This window comes from Lemur catta, chromosome 12, assembly GCF_020740605.2.
Source record: "Lemur catta isolate mLemCat1 chromosome 12, mLemCat1.pri, whole genome shotgun sequence".
NCBI classification, from domain to species: domain Eukaryota; kingdom Metazoa; phylum Chordata; class Mammalia; order Primates; family Lemuridae; genus Lemur; species Lemur catta.
In genome coordinates, this window is record NC_059139.1 from 43,550,911 (window position 1) to 43,568,415 (window position 17,505).

At 39.1% G+C, this 17,505-nt stretch overlaps 1 protein-coding gene across 3 annotated transcripts in view; it reads left to right on the forward strand.

Annotated features, from left to right (window-relative positions):
* Nucleotides 1–17,505, forward strand: part of PIK3R1 (phosphoinositide-3-kinase regulatory subunit 1) — an 82,824-nt gene that overhangs the window by 43,456 nt on the left and 21,863 nt on the right. For all 3 annotated transcript variants that reach the window (XM_045566447.1, XM_045566450.1, XM_045566449.1), the window contains exons 3-4: nucleotides 11,684–11,776; nucleotides 12,213–12,287. In XM_045566447.1, the coding sequence (XP_045422403.1) occupies nucleotides 11,684–11,776; nucleotides 12,213–12,287 (168 nt within the window). The remainder of the gene's footprint in view (nucleotides 1–11,683; nucleotides 11,777–12,212; nucleotides 12,288–17,505) is intronic.

Genomic DNA, 17,505 nt, shown 5'->3' on the forward strand with positions numbered 1-17,505 from the left:
ATATACCTAACTTGAAAATACTACTTTAAACTCTCCTCCTTCCTGGGTTAGAATTTATACATCAATATAGCCCAGTGAAATATAACTAAATGTTGCCATTCTTCCATTTATTCAATTTCATTTATTCCTCCCCTACACACACACATGCATATTTGAAATAACAATTTGTTTGGTGCAACTCCAGCCATCCTCTAGGTGCCTGTTTGTTTGTTTTTTCCAGATTTGCAACAACATATTAAGGAGAATATAGAGTTTTTTTTTTTTTTTTTTTTTTTGAGACAGAGTCTCACTTTGTTGCCCAGGCTAGAGTGAGTGCCGTGGCGTCAGCCTAGCTCACAGCAACCTCACACTCCTGGGCTTAAGCAATCCTACTGCCTCAGCCTCCCAAGGAGCTGGGACTACAGGCATGTGCCACCATGCCCGGCTAATTTTTTTTTGCTATATATATTTTTAGTTGGCCAGATAATTTCTTTCTATTTTTAGTAGAGATGGGGTCTCACTCAGGCTGGTCTCGAACTCCTGACCTCGAGCGATCCACCCGCCTCGGCCTCCCAGAGTGCTAGGATTACAGGCGTGAGCCACCGCGCCCGGCTAGAGTTATTTTTAAAGTAATTCATGATTAAATGTAAATTGCCTAATTTTTTCTGTTACACAGCCTCTTTCCAGTGGTTTTTCATATATGGTAGCAACCATAAGACATTTAATGATACTTTTTTTATGTAATTGTGTTAGAAACCCCTTTCTAGAAGTTTCTCCAATAAGTTACGTTAAGTGACCCCCAAAAGTAGTTTATGGACTAAAATGAACCTGTCTTCAGAAGGCTGATACAAAAAGTGACCAACAGGGGGAAACCCAATCCAGCCTTTTAGATTAATTTGCTTAACTCCTAGCCCCCCTTTAAAAAAGTACCCAAGCTCCTATTGGAGCCAACAAAAAACATCTGTTGTTTTATTTATAGCCACAATTTCTAAGAAGCATATTCTATAGCAGATGAAAAAGTAGTTGACAGCTCATAATTCATAAAGTTATTGAGGCCTAATCTGATAGAACAAAATGTACAAAACTCCCTCCTGTGGTTCAGGCCCTATCACTTCCCTTTCAACTGAAGACAGAAATGGTGCAACAGAGAAGTGGAGCATAGATTGTTAGGTTGTTAGGAAAGAGGCAACTCTGAGATGATGATGCAGACAGGAACACCCCGCAGTGATAAGTGATTGCTTGTGCCTGTAGACCATCACCAGCCCGAGCACTGGTACTTTTTCATTAACAATATCACAGGAATTTTCATTATAGGAAACCAACATTTTCTTTACCATTGCTACTTTTGGACAGGACATTTCAGCTGTGTTCTAGCTACAGAGTGTTACCAGCATATTCCTATCAAGAACCTAAAGCGTTGATTAAAATTACTGATTGTATAGTCCCCCTCTGAGTGAAGCTCAATCTATTACTTCACCTCTTCTGCCAGTTAGCTCTAATTTATATTGACATAACCACTTTTCTTTGTTGATTTTCAGGCAATGACTAGCATACACTCCTCAAATATCACCTCTCTCTACTTGTCAGCTTATTTCTGAAAATCTTTTTGGGAACATGGTCAGGCTTCTTTCTATAATCAATATGTATATATTTTGGGGGGGGGTATTTTCTTTTTTGTTTTTTCTGTTTTTATAATCAATGTATATTTTATAGTTTGGTTCTATCTGTAGGGCTTTCTGTGTATCACATTTTTTAAAAAAAGTAGATTGGTCTGGCACAAATAACTCTCCATAGCATAATACTATTTATCACCCTGAGATTTTTCGAGAATTTAATGATAGGGTCCAACTTCTGCCCAAATTGACCCATCTAAAATTGTAATTCTTAAGATCATAAACAGAATGAGTCTACTAATTTCTGTAGCTGAGAGGCAAATGGCCTCCTGCTGTTTCACTAATGGTCATGGTATTAATATATTATGAGATAGGGGAATTTATTTATTAGCCCACCAGAATTAATCACCTTTGTCGAAGGTAGGGAAAGTATATGGCTTTATTTCTAAAACTTTGATTCCTCACACAATTGTTAAGGGTTGTGTTTCCTTTTATCACAAAATTGTTACCCTTTTTTATATATGGATAGCTTATCTTGTATCAGTGATTTTTTTTCACTTTTTAAATTAAAAAATCTGACTACATGTTATCTTATTTTCCTATGTATTTATTCTGCACTAGCTGATAGGGAATTTTCTGTTCAATATTTTCAGGCCCTTTGTTCTTTTGGCTTTTCTTCCCAATTCCACACACACTTAGTTGTTTTCCTTTTCTTTTCTCCTTTGATCATGAGCACTTTAACTCCCTTCATGTACTTATTAAGCCTATTTTACTAAAATTTCATTCTGGGATCCTTGGAAATATAAATACAAAATATATATTTAAAAAAATTATTTCTGGGCCTTCTCCCCACCTGAAGATTAACCAGAAGAGTCCATTATACCTTTAGCCAGCTATATTTGGCCGAATAAAACCCATTACATCCTTGGGGAAGAATGTGCTTAGTTTAGCCTTATGAGAAAATATTTAATAAATGCTGTCCTGAAAATATTTAGCCTGGCTGAGTGGGCTGGCAAGGGTTCAATCCTGATAAAGCAGAGGTGATGGTGAGAAGCCAGCCCGCCAGTCCAAGCTCAAGTTGAACAAATGCACCTCTTATCACTAAGGGTTTTAATTGTCGCTGTGAGCTTTTCCACTGGTATCCTGCAAAGATTTTTCAACCTCTGCTTGTGGCTTTGTAACCTCCCAAATGGTGTCATACGCTGTGACTGCCTGAGGTGGCAACCTAGATTCATAGAGTTACACTTGGCTTTGAAATCCCATCTGTTCTTTAAAATCGTATGTAGCTTTATCACTTAGTGCTGGCGTGACTTTAGCCAACTTGCTTGACTTTTCTTGATCTCAGTTTCCTCATCTGTAATACAGGGACAATTATAATTCCTCACAAGGTCATACAGATCAGATGGGGTGGAGCACTGAGCATAGTTTCAGACACTAAGTGTTCACTATGCGGGAGCTATCACTAGTTGTAGTAGTAGTCCTCTGTGATTTTCTAACATTTTCTGTTTTTCTCTACCGCACACCACACACCAGATTTACAGAGCTGAGTGAGTTCTCTTGAATGTGGCATAGTGACAAAGGCTCTGACATGAGTGTCGGCAGGACTGAGTTCTAGGCCTTCCCTTGGACTTCGTGTGAGACCTGGGGAGAGTTGTGACTCACGCGATCCTTCCCCGCACGACAGTGCAGGGACGCTTAGAGCCGCAGAGCTCTCCACTGCTAATCTCTCTCTTTTGATACCTAATTAAGTATTAATGTGATATCAGGCCTAATTCAGTTTGATAGCTAAACCCTCCAGGCAGCATCCTCTGCCTGACACAAGTTTAAATGTTTGTCAGCTGGGTCTGGTGCAAGAGCAGCCCAAGCAGCCTGGGGCATTTAGGTAACAAGTTTTTAGAAGGTTATTCATTGAGATCCTTCTCCTGTAGTGGTTTGAGTTTTCTTTCTGTGGCTGGTGGGCTCATCCTCAGTCCTTGCTACTCAGAATCTCCAAGGACCAGCAGCACGGGCATCACCTGGGAGCTTGTTGGACATGCGGAATCCCAGACCCCACCCCTGACCTCCTGAACCAGGGTATTAATGTGGACATGAAAGTTGGGGCAGCACTGCCTAAATCACTGCCATTGGAGATACTCTGACACGCAGGGGGTGTTTACTAAATACCTACAGAATTTGTGATTGACTCTGACTTTTTCTAGAGAAGGTTTCTTTCTTCTTTTTGGGGTGTAGTGCATTGATGTAACTCAGGTTACCCTAAAAAAACACCATAGTCTGGGTGACTTAAACAACAGAAATTTATTTCTCACAGTTCTGGAAGCTGGAAGTCTGAGATCAGGGAGCCAACAAGGTCAGGTGAGGGCTCTCTTCCTGCCTTGCAGGTGGCCACTTTCCCTCTGTGTCCTCACAGGGGAAGGGTGGGGAGCAAGCACTCCAGTGTCTTTTCATAGAAGGACACTACTCCATCCTGAGGGCCCTACCCTCATGACCTCATCTAGACCCAATTCCGTCCCAAAGGCTCCGTCTCTAAATACTATCACATGAAGGGTTACAGCATCAACGTATGAATTTGGGGAGAGGGGACGCAATTTAGTTCATAGCAATTGATATCTGGACCTTACTTTGAAATGCATGTAAAAAAAACCCTGATGGATAGATGGGTAAGTATGTAACAAAGTAAATATGATAAAATGTTAATTGTATTGTAGAATCGAGGTGGAATATATATGGGCATTCACAGACCAATTCTTTCAACTTTTTAGTATGTTGAAAAATGTCAGAGAAAAAAACCCTACTCTCTCTGTAGTTATTTGAATGGAATCTGGTGCTGCTTTTTAACTCCTCTGATTTCCATCCAGGCTTTCTTAAAACTGCCTGTTCCGTGTAGCTGAACAAATATGCCTCTTTGGCAGTTCCCTCTCCCCCCTCTCCCCACTCTCTCCCGCCTTGGTCAGCCAGCGTCCTGCTTCTGCACCGCTAGTGAGTTTCCAGCCCGGATCCAGTGCTGCTTTCTGGTCTCTGGTTTCACCAGTAATATCTTTCTCTCCAGTTCCTCTCCAGATCCCAGCCCTCTCCTGATCCCGGGATCTTTCAATTGCTTATGACATTGGGGCTTCTCAAGTTACGTTTTAAGATCCTGCTTTATTATTTTTAAGCATTTCTAACATTTTATAAGTTTGACTCTGAAATTCCTTATTGGATGTAAGTGGGAGAGAAGCGAGCGTCTCCACAAGTTCACCCTCAGCCACAGGTAGCGTGGTTCCTCTGGAATGCCCCTGCCTCTCTCTCCTGCTATGAACGGGGGCTCCCACTGCTTTTCTGTTTACAGTGTCAATTATCTGCATTTTAAAAGAGTTTATAATGAGAGAGAATGTATTAATTTGCTTATTTTGGGGGGGAAGTGCAAAAGCTGATATTATCAAAATAGCTTAACTTGAACATAATCATAAAGCATTATTCTCTTACGGGATCGAGCACATAACACCCTTATTGCAGTTACCTTTCAAATTAGGGAGCCTTGGGAAGAGATTTTTGGAAAACTTATAGGTTTCTTCCCTTTCCTGGGACTTGTATACTCTGACAGAGGGAAGACAGGTCCAAGGTGAACTCAGGCATTACTTAGGAGACTTGTCCTTGCCATTAAATGGGGGTTTATAGCGACTATCCATCTTTGAACTGTTATGAAAAATAAACGCATGTCTGTGAAATACTTAATGAAGTGATATGGCTTCTAGTTGGTGTTCAGTAATAGTCATTCCTTCACTCATTCATTCAACAAATAGCCAAGCACCCACTGCATGTATGCTTTCTTTTTTTGGGGGGGAAGGGGCCTCTTTGTCACAGTTTGCATGAAGTCTTTCTAAGCCAACAGACCAAAAGACCAACTTCCCTTATAAATCATTGGCGTCTAAAATCCCATGGACTCAACTATAAATTTTTTTTGGTGGGGAGATGGGGAGGTCCCTTCTTCCCCATTTACCTCCTACCTAGCATTTTAATTTGCTGTACACTGTAAATTGTAATCTTTGAATCAGACGCCAACTTAGGTGATAAGAATCACGGTTAATTAGGCTAGCCTGTCAAAGATTAAGTGTAATCTTGCATTTCAGTTATCTCTTAACTCCACGGCTTTAGCTAAGGCTGTCAGAAACAAAGCTGTAATGTCTGCTTATGTTTAATAAGATCTTTGCCTGCTGTTTGTTTCCTATGCCAGTCTGTTGTGTAGGAATAAAACTAATGGGAAGAGGATCTCACATCCCTTTCATTTGTTTTTAAGCTGTAGAGCAGAAGAGATAAGTGGGAGAAGATAAACGTAAAGGTATTAAAGACTAATTAGGGTATCTGAAAAGATTTGCAAACTTCCAGTTTAAATCTGTTGGCAACTCTTCATTCTCTATTAGTTATCTCAGAAAATAATGTGGAGTTATGGCTGAAGATTTATTTTCCCATCTACTCTTTGTATTCTCATTTTCAATTGCCCTCCTCCTCTTCCCCCCCTCCCCAAAAGTCCTTGTTCCTGCTAAGCTCAATATAATTTAGTACACAATCATTCCAACTTTATTTTTCTTCACATTCAGAAAATTGAAGTCTAATAACTCTAATGGATTAGTATTGTAGCTCTTATTGGGAAAAGGTGTGGTAAAATGAAAATAATGTGATAGTTATGACTTCTGAAAAGATATTGTTTATACATAGAAAAGCAAAATGCAAGTGTCTACCAAAGGTGCTTCCAGCTTGCTGCCTTTAGAAAGTATTGAGGACTCTTTCTTAATTATGATAGTTTCTGGTCTTAAAATTTGTCATTGCAATTGGATATTTCAAAAATCTATTAATAATAGCAAAAATTACATGAATAATTCCAACAGTAACTACCCATTAGTTTGTGCTTTCTGCATACTGGGCACTATGCCTATCATGTTTGTTTATATTATTTTTTTAATCCTTATTACCTCACATAATTGTTCCCATTTTCCAGATGAAGAAACTGAGATTCTAGTTAATTATCTTGCCCAAGATTATACTCAGTAAGTGCAAAAGCCAGGATTAAAACCCAGGCCTCTTTGGTCTTAAACCTGTGCTTTTAATCACTTATGTATTACTGATTAAACAGGCATGTTACAAAATTAAGGAACTCATAAGTGGTTTCGTGCTTTGTTTTTGGTTTTTAGCTTCCTTATCTTACCCAAAGAGCATAGGCCGACATTTGTTGTGGCATTGTCCATAGAGCTTAAGAAATTTAAAGTTCAGGATATCAATCATTATATACATAAAGTATGAGTCTGCTTAAAAAGTTTATTTAAGAAAAAAGTTGGAATTAGATTTGCCCAGAATGTACATTTTTCATTTGAAGTTGTGAGAGAGAGAGGAATACAGTTTTGATTCAGGAGCAGTTAGTAGACAGGCTAACATCTTGATATAATATTGATCTACATTTTGCATATACACTCTCTTTTCTGTGTATTTGTATTACATTTTTAGAGGTAATTGCAGCTTCTCACACACTTCCAAGCTGCTTCCATCAGTAATGAAATAGTTGGCTTGGGTAGTCTCTGGAGTCCCAATGTTTCAGCTTAAACTTTCCACTCGGCTCTGCCAGGCACTAACTTTAAAATATCTTTTTTTATGGAGAACGCCTCCAAAAGGTGCAGCTGTGTGCTGGTTTCATCTTGCACTTCATAGCAGTGTTGGCACCACTTAATGCAAAGAATGCCACTGTCTCCCACACACCGCTGGTGCCCAAGGACTGTTGAGGCCTGTTCGTGTTAGTGGTTTGGGAAGGGCTTCAGTTTGGAGAGAGGGCTCTCTTCTGTTCCATGTGATTGGTTGTCACCAGGGCAAAGGGGGAAAAATAGAACTAGTGGAAAGTGCAGCATCGGGATGTGTCATCAGAAATTCTTTCTATGACCTGGGACACCTAATTCATCGGTGTTCTTGTCAACACCAAAGACTGATTCCTCCTTTCTTTTGAAATAACGTGTGTGTTGGATTCACCACTTTTAGACCTTTCTGCTATTCTTTCTTCCCTTCTTTCTAAGCAATTCTGATCTCTTTTGATGAAAAATGATTCGGCTAAGTGAAAAACTGGGGTTGGATTGTAGGAGAGGAATCTACAAGTTTATCCAGACTCTTAAGAGTGGACTTGGTTCTCCAGCCTTGTACACTGTGCTACAGCAGACCTCAAAACCAAAACTCATTGCTTATTCAGGTATAAAAATTGAAAGATGAAACTTAATGAGAATTTATATGTAAACTTTAGGAGGATCATGTGCTCTGTTAATTTGTGTTTTGCTTGGTAGCTCTACCCTATGTGATCTATACTCCTAGAAGCTTTTTTTTTTAAGTTCTAAAATGTTTTATATTTTGGTTTTTCAAACTGTATGATGTGGTACTTTATCATGGACTTTTCAAAGAACAACTTGCCGAATTTGGTACTTCCTAGCAAATTGTCATTTCCTTTTGGAATGTCTTAAAATGAAATCATATGGATAAAGTATTTATTGATGTTGTGTATTTAATAGAATTAAAGGAATAGTTGATTTTAGGGTTGCTGTTAAAATTAATATTTCGTTTTAGAATACTTGTTAGACTTTCAGTGGTAATTGATACTGTTGCCCAAAGTAGATGATATAAACTTCAAAGCTTCTTAGGTAGTAGGGCTTTTACATTCCCTATGTCTAAATATTTTAAAGGGGAAATGGACTGAATCATAGACATTTTGCACTAAGGAACAGGAAATCCTTGAATTGTTTTTTTTTTTTTTTTTAAGTCTCTCCTTGTAAAATTTACCTTTTAAAACTTCAGCTGCATAATCTTGATCAGCTGTGATGAGTAATACATTTGCACGGTAGAGCTTTTATCAATATTAAAAATTCAGTGGGAAATTCACTCTACATTACAAAAGGAGTACTTATACTTCCTACTATGTGCGTAGTTTTTTCCTTTTTTAAGTAATCCAGTGTGCATTTTGAGAAAAGTTCCAGTGTTCTCCCAGATATCTGACTGGTAGCCATCACAACGCCTTTTAGAAACTTCGTCTAACACCTGAATGAGTAAAACAAATGATACATTGTAGCCCAGGATACTGTAGGTAAACTAAAATTTTTTGCCAAAGAAACATTGAAAGGACAAAGGAAAGTAAGAAGGTTTTGCTTTTTTAATTTTTTTCAAACTGAGTGAAGAAAGAGAGGGATGGAAGTATATGTAGCAGTTGCCAACCCAGCAATATAACAACTGTTGGTTGCATATTTCAATCACAATTAGATGAAATCTTTTATTATTTAATTTAACTTTCATATTTGATCATGTTGATAAGATTCTGGGATGAGATAAACCTTTATTAAGTAACTGCATTTTCAGTGCCAGCGTTAAAGTTTTTTTTTTTTTTTTTTTTTTTTTAATGCCTGTGTAATTTACGAGGGAAGGGGAAGAGGAATTGGCATGTTAGTTGCATGAGAGTCATGTGGATGTGTATGTATATTTACTATTTAATCTTTAACTTTTTGAGTTTTGGGGTATGCCAAGGCCTTGGTAGCTTAAGAGGGCTAAGGAGAGACACTATAGTAAATCCTAATTAATAACAGTTCTCTACAGAGTCTACACTATTTCTCTACTTTTATATTTCCCTTCTAATACATATGCTGATAGGATGATATTTTGTTCAGTGTAGAAGGTATTTGTGGGAGAGGATACTTCTGTGAGCTGACAATCTACTTAATGCAAAGGAAAGTGTTATAATTTATCAGAGGAAATGAAATGGTATTGCTCTTTCACTTTATAGTATTTCTTTTTATTTTACAATGCTTTTAATTAAAAAAGACTATGCAACTTCTAAGGCAATTGTGTTTTTTGGATACATTCACATTTTAACATTTAGAGATTTAGAAGATGTCACTACTGGATTTTTTTTCAAGGGCTCACCCACATGAATTTTCTTATTAAAATAGTATGCCCTAAAACTTATTACTAACCCCAAACAGATTACTAGCCCATTCCTGGATATTCTGATTCTGGGGATTTAGTGTGGTAACTGGGAATCGGTATTCCCAGCAAGTTCTCCAGGTGATGCTTGGGCTGTGGCAGGTGTGAGACACGCAGGAGAGATGAAGTTCCCACGCAGCCCTCTGCACTGTGACTATCTGGAAACTTAACAGCATGTCAGTTCTGCCTTTAAGTCCAAGATGTTGCAGTAAGACAAAGTCACCCAAGAAACTGAGTGGTAAACTTTGCAGGGCCTTGAGTTCAAATATTGATCAGTTCTGTGTCAAGATGCCCAGGCCTCAGGGATAGCTTTATAGTGGAGTCTCTGTAACACAAAGCTGACTCAGGAATCTTTCATCTGCCATTGAAAAAATTTGCCCTTGCTCAGGCAAATAGAATTGCACCTTTAATACCTTGGGAACTGGCCACATATAGCTATCCAATACAGATCAATTAAAATAAGTTCAGTGGCTATTTCAATTTAAATCAATTAAAATAAATTCAGTTCCTAAGTTGCAATGGCTGTGTTTTAAGCACTTAGTAGCCACGTTTTAAGTACTTAGTAGCTAGGTAGTTGTTTCATTGGAAAGTACAGATAGAACATTTCCATCATCACAGAAAATTCTGTTGAACAGTGCTGCTATAGAATTTTCCTTCAAAATTTAGCTCTTCTCTTTTTATCCTGGGTAGTTGCAATGGCTGTTAGAGCTAGGTGGCAAGATCACATGTCCATGTACATACTCCATATTGATATTGCAATTGGAAAGGGTCTTAGACCAGAGGGTTAGGGTTTGCAAAATGACTTAAATCATACTTAGTTCTCCGAGCCAAAATTGAATAACACAACTTTATTTGTGTATCATGAATTTGTTGTTCTATGTTGACTTTTAATACTTGAAATATGAGCTTAATTAGAAATTTGTTTAACACAGTATAGAGCTTATAATAAAGAAATGAACCACTGGCATCTCACTGTAACAAAATTGTACATATTTCATCTTTTTTTAAGTTATATAAACTATTTCTAGATAAGAGTACAAGTGATGAATCATAAGTGTCTAAAAAGTTGTTTATAGATGGTTAATAAACAGGTTGCACATATCAATATTTTTATAAAGACTGTCATTTACCTAAATTTTGCAGTTTGAGAAATTTGAGGTGAATATATTTAGCTCCCTCTTCTGGAATATTTTGAGAAAAATATTTTTACTTAACAGTGGTTTTTTTTTTTTCTTTCTTTTTCTTTCTTTTCTTTCTTTCTTCCTTTCTTTCTTTTCTTAAGAATATGGTTATCAATGTAATATCCAAGAAAATTATTTATGAATATCATCCAATTATTTTTTTGTATCATTACAATTGGTAAGACATGTAAATAAAACATGGAAAATCAGTTTAAATCCATTTAAGCAAATAAAGGCTCTGACAGCAGTTACACAGGGACTGAATTTGATGCCAGGTGGGCAGTGATCACTTGTGTCAGCTTCCAGACCTGCCACTCGGCCCACCCCTGGCATCTGAGGGACTTGAGGCAAGAGTACAAAAGGAGGCCCAGGTACCCTGCGTCTAAATATTTTAGTTATAAATCATGTTATTAACAAACTGTTAACAAAATCTGTTCTATCCTCTTACCTGGGCAGCTGTTTCCTCCTAATGACCAAGAGGCCAGATTTGAACTCAGACTTCTTGGGCTCCTGAAAGTTCTGCCTCAGAGCATGGGGATGAGGGGAGCACTGGACCTGGGCTCGTCCCAGCTTCTCACTGCCCACCCCGAGTCCCTCCCACCCAGCCACAGGGCACTCCTGGGCCCAGGGGTGTACCTGGACAGGGAGATCTGCCCTGGGGAGAATGGACCTCTAGGGGAAAGGTCATGAGAGGCCTTTTGGCAGGGAGTTCTGGGATTCTGGGTAGGTGCTCTGAGCATGTCCTAGGGGAGAAGAAGCAGGCATGTCCCCTTGGCCTGCAAGTGCTGAGCCCAGGGTCATAGTCCCTCTTGCTGGGGCCTGAGTTTAAGATCAGATCTAATTAAATTATTTTGTATTTAAACATTCTCCATTGTGGTCTAATGCATTTGACTACCCTAAATTAAATATAATGGTGGGATTTTTGTTTGTTTGCAGCTTTGACTCTCCCGGATCTTGCAGAGCAGTTCACCCCTCCTGACGTTGCCCCACCTCTTCTTATCAAGCTCGTGGAAGCCATCGAAAAGAAAGGTAACCAGACTGTCAGAGGGAATCGTTCACTTGTTATACCTTTATTTCATGGCTGTTATAATTTGTGTTTGTCTCTTGGGCATTCATTAAGTTAATTTCTTAATACCTTCTATGTACGGGTACACATAATTGGGGCTGTGTAAGGGGGAAACAATCTTGGTCTGTGATTTCTAACTCTAGATTAATATGTAGTCATTGTGTGGAAACTATTAAATTCTCCATAATCTAATAAACATGATTAACTTCTTGGAGGCCAGATGGTTTTGCCAAAATTACTGACATGCCACATAAGATTAATAGTGGAAGTCACTTCCAAGAATATTTGGTACACATCTAGAACAGATACTGGATGGAAGTGGGAATGTCTCTCTGGCAGCAGGCTCTCAGGTTCTCCAGAGAGCTGTGTTTTGCATACATGGTCTGTTTTGTGTCCTAGGTCTGGAATGTTCAACTCTATACAGAACACAGAGCTCCAGCAGCCCCGCAGAATTACGACAGCTTCTTGATTGTGGTGAGTGTCACAGAGCTAGAAATACAAACGGGAAAGGCAGGTCTTACCTTTCTGTTTCAGGTAATGCACACACAAAAAAATTGAATTGAATCCGTGCAACATTCTAAGTTTAAAGGGAAACTTTACACTTTAGAAATCACACACAATTCTCTCTGCCTTCTTACGGTAACAGTGCAAACCTTTGATGTCTGTCTGCTGCATTGCGGCATCAGTGTGTGCACGCCTGCCTGCAGGCATGTTGGCAGCCATCATTGCAGCATGAGGCCCTGGGTCCTGCAGGAATTGCAGAGGAGAGTTGGCTACATCTAATCAACTGGATCAGTTAAAAAAAATTTATAAGCCTATGTCATTTAGCAAATGTCTCTTCTGACATCTTTTTGTTACCTTTTCCTTCCATTCTCCCTTTTTCTTTCTTTTTCCTTTTCTTTTCCCTCTTTTTTCCTTTTTTCTTTTCCTTTCCTTTCTTTCTGGCTTGCTTGTTTTTCGTGTCATATATATATATATATATATATATGTTAAGCAACATCATGATTTTGTTACATTCAGTGGTGTGCGGATCAGCCAATTCTCTAGGAAGAAAAAATCTTGGTTTGTAGCATTTGCCCATTTCATGGAGTGAATATTCCCACCTTAGTAGATCTCAGGCTAACCAATGTGATGTTACTGGCTGTGGAGTTGGGAAGAATTGAGGACAGTTGGCTCTTGTGAGCTGGTACAAGCCATCTCCAGCACACCATTGGTTGAATGACAATTAGTTCAGCCACGTGATGGCTTTGCTATTTATTTCCTCCCCACTTTGGCATACAAAAAAAAAACTGTACACATCAGTTTACTTGCAATCATTCCAGACAGTAATCTTCTCATATCAACTTCTAGAATCTCTCAGATCCTTCATTCTCTCACAATCAATACTTTTTTCTTTAGAAAAATAATTTTCTGCCTCACAGAGTTGAATGTTTAAACCAAAAATTTGAATGTTTGAACCAAAAAGAATGAAACCGAGTTTTGAAAGAAGCTCCTTCAGAAGTATAATTGTATGAAGAATGCTCACATGATATTTGGTAAATGAGAATTTGAAGTGGGAGGCAGCTTATGAAAATTTCTAGAAAAGATGTTTCTTGGAGAAAAGGAGACTATACCTTTATCAGTAAATACTTGCACTTGAAGTGTACAGATCAAGTGTTTTGAAACTTAAAAAAAATTTGTTCAACTTTATTTTTCCTTTGTACGTGGAAACCAGACATACACATGCAGGGCATAGCCTCTTTGCTGCTCTATATTCTGTACTTCCCACAGAGTCGGTCATTAGAAATTGACTCGCAGAAAACTCAGGGTGAAAAGGTTTGTTTTTCTTTATTTCTAATAGCTTCAGGGTGATAAAGAAACACTGAATTTTTTTCTTAGCCAATTGAAATAAAGATACATGTTTTGGTCAGAAAACTGGTCAAATTGAACATGTTAAAAGTCACAGGAAATGTTCAGACATCAGCAACTGATGAAATGGAAATTCTTTGAGACATAGTGGTTAGTTTTTTAACGTGACCAATACAAAATGATGCAGTTTAGCCAAAAAAAATTTCACACCTCTCTTGTACTTGTGAGGTGGGGTAAACAACCAAGATTCACATCAGACAATATATTTGGACAGACAGCTTTCCTTCCCCATGGAGATCAAAACTCATACATAGAAAACTGATTTCATTTGGATTCTCTGCTTTAAAAAATGAATTTGTGCTCCCCTCCCCCCACCCCCCCCAAAAATAAACATTGTCCAAACTTGGGAGTGGATCTTCTAAGACTGTTTCCAGCTCAAAGATTTTTCAATACATAAAAATATCATAACTTTCCAGAAGAAGCGCTGAGTTAAGTCACTTTACACCTGGAAAAAACAAACAAACAAAAAAAAACCCATGGCTTTTAACCAACCTTGTGAATTACCAGTATTTGAAAAGGACAGACATGAGGGACAATAACCCACTTTTATTAGCACCTACTAAGTTATTCTGTTTCATCCACACATTAACCTTGCAATAGAAGTTTTAGTTACTTTAACTCACCAGAAAAGGAAGTTAACCCTCAGATAAGTAATTTCTCTCACATTTTTCAGCAGCTGAGTGGCAAAGCTGTGAATTGTTTCCAAATAGTTCTGACTCCAAAAGCCCTTGTTCTTTTTTTTCTTTTTCTTTTGTTATTTTTCCCTAAAATGAATCATTCCTTTCTTGTCTCATATGAGTTTGAATGATATGAATTTTCTCCCAACATTTTTTGGTTTCTCTTAACCTGAATCAGGCTTTGTCATCCTCAGCACTATTGACATTTTAGGCTGGATAATTCTTTGTTGGAAGAGTAGGGGCCCATCCTGTGCATTCTGGGATGTTCAGACACATCCATAGCCTCTACCCACTAGGTGCTGGTAGCATCCTGCCCCAGTTATGACAATCGGGAATGTCTCAGACAATGCCAGATGTCTTGGGGGGCGGGATCCCACCCCAACCCCACTGAGAACCACTAACCTAGATAGAGATCAGGTGAGGAAGGGACACCATTCCTGTGGAAGGCAGGAGTGAAGTGTTGGAGAGTTTACTGGCTACCTGTTGTGAGTAGACAGACTCTGTGAAAAATGTGGTAGAAGAGGATGTAAACTCCCCCAACCCAGACCTAAAGATTATGTAGCTCTTCAAAAGTCATCCCATGACAGATGCATGTAGCTATTGCAAGGGCATATTAGGTTAGTTTTATTGCAGAAAAACAATCAGCAGAAGTCAGAAACTCCAAGGAACTTTTGAAATTATATTACCAAAGAAATAAAACACACTATGCCCTCAACTCTAGTGCAATTTGACATAAGGTAAGCAAGCATATCCAAAGACCTGCATAAGCTAATTTTATTTAAACTCTGTAAACGTTCTTTGGAATGTATTTCATGTGTAGGGGAGGTTTTTGGTGAATTAACCTCACTTTAAGGGCTTTCTAGTTCAGTCCACAAAATATAACACATTCTATGTGCTAGACAGTGAGGGCAGGGGAGAGCCACCGTCCCTGCCCTGAGGTGCTCCCAGTCTAGCTCAGGGAGACACAGATTCCCACGTAAGTACCAAACTCTTTGGGGAGTGTCTTGGTAGAGGGATGGCTCATCAGCACTGCAAGGAGCACAGAGGGGAACCCAACCTGAGAGAGGGACGTGTGGATATTTAGCCTCTTCACATTTATGCTGCATCACCACATTTTTCAGGATGAGCAAATTAAGTAATAGTAATTTTCTGGGCAAAGAGATATTAAGTGAAGCATACGGGCTGACGTGTATGGGGGGCCAGAAGCTTGCCAAATTATGAGTGACTGTAGAGTGTTCCTGTAGTGAAACACATTTTAGTTGACAGTGTTTAATTACACCCATAATCCCATTACCTTCGATGTAGATCCTTTATGCAAAGACCTAGTGTTGCCTTTCCTACACTTGTTAGAGATGTGCTATGTCCCTGATTAGTTATTTGTAGGACATTTGAGAGATTTAACACTTTGCCTCTTCACCTTTTAAGTTTACCAATTCTGACCTATTCCTACTTTATTCCAGACTGGCTTTTCTTAGAGCTGTGTGATTAGCTTTCATAACACCTGCCTAGTGAGGCAAGTTTGGTTTATGATAATGATGTATCCAAGGAATTTTTTAGTCTTAGGCTCAATCTAGGGTGATTTATGGTATCATACGTAGTTCAAGGGCATCTAGAATACCCCTTCTCCTACTCACGCTCACATTAGGAGTAAACGTGGACACATTCTCGTTCTCTCCCAGGCCATGGCCCAATCTAGTCAATGACCAAGCTATGTGAGGTCTTGACAATGTCTTGCGCACTCCTTAATGCATTAGAATTCAGACCCCAGCACTTTGATTCAGACGACCAAAACTGGTATTTTTCCTTCCAGCAGTACTGCTTTCCAATTTATTCTTAACCCTACAATTCATAAAGCTGGACAAAAATGTAGTGTCTTGCCCATCAGCCCACCTTTTCTCCACTGAGAACCCGAGTCCCCAGGTAACTGTCCTGGAGTTACCCTCCGTGTTGCTAGTGCACGTCCTTCAGCAGCAGCCCGATGCCTCTCTCCTTGCCTAGATGCCCGTGGACGCTCCTGCCCCCACGTCTTTGTTCCCAGCACCCCTGCTTTCTGCTGGCCATTGTGCCTTTTTCTGTCTCAGGTACTCAGAGTGCTGTGCATAGTGGGTGCTCAGGGTGGTTTTGATTAGTGGCACCCCTTTGTTGAATTGCTTCACTTCTTTTCCAGCTGAGCGATTTACTGGACAGATAGGCTCGTCTTATCTTTTCTCTCAGATAGTCTGATGCCCACGGGTTAGATCAGTATTAATAAATCAGAATTAGAGAGAAACATTTCTGAAAATGTTCAAATTATTTTTATCGATATTCTTGAGATTGGTTGCTAAAATTCTGTGATATCTTACTGTTTAATCAGTCACTCTATTGGTTAAATTTACATTCATTCTGAGATACAGGATTTATCAACTCAAGTTTTAAGAAATCTAGGAATTTGCGTATGTCATTTTTTTTGTTGAGGTTTTGGGAAACATTCACTACGTGACCAACCATGCCTAGGTAGAACTCGTTCCTCTCAATCAGGGCAGAACCTCCCCTCAGAGGGTGTTTGGAAATATTTGGGGTTCTATATTAATTTGCTCAGGCTGCCATAACAAACTACCACAGAAGAATGGGTGGCTTACAAAACAAATTTATTTCTCTTAGTTCTGGAGGTTAGAAGTCAAAGATCAAGGTTGTAGACGTGTTTGGGTTTTTTGAGGCCTTTCCTCGCGGCTTGCAGATGACTGCCTCCTCCCTGTGTCCTCACATGGCCTCTCCTCCTGTGCCGTGCATCCTGGTATCTCTCTTTGTGTCCTAATTTCCTCCTCTTAGAAGGATATTAGTTAGATTGGATTAGAGTCCACTCTAATGGCTTCGTTTTAACTTAATCACCTCTTTAAAGGCACTGTTACTAAATACAGTCAAGTCCCTCTCTGAGGTTTGGGCTTCACAATTCAGCTCATGACAGGGGCATTATTTGTTGCCCAGAGTCTGGGAGTATGCTGGCGGCATCACAGTCTGAGGACCAGGCCTGCTAGATGCTTGCAGCTTGTCAGGCAGACCTTCACAAAGAAAAACTGTTCTCCCCAAAATGCCAGGACCACCCCCCATGAGAAACACTGCGAGTAAAT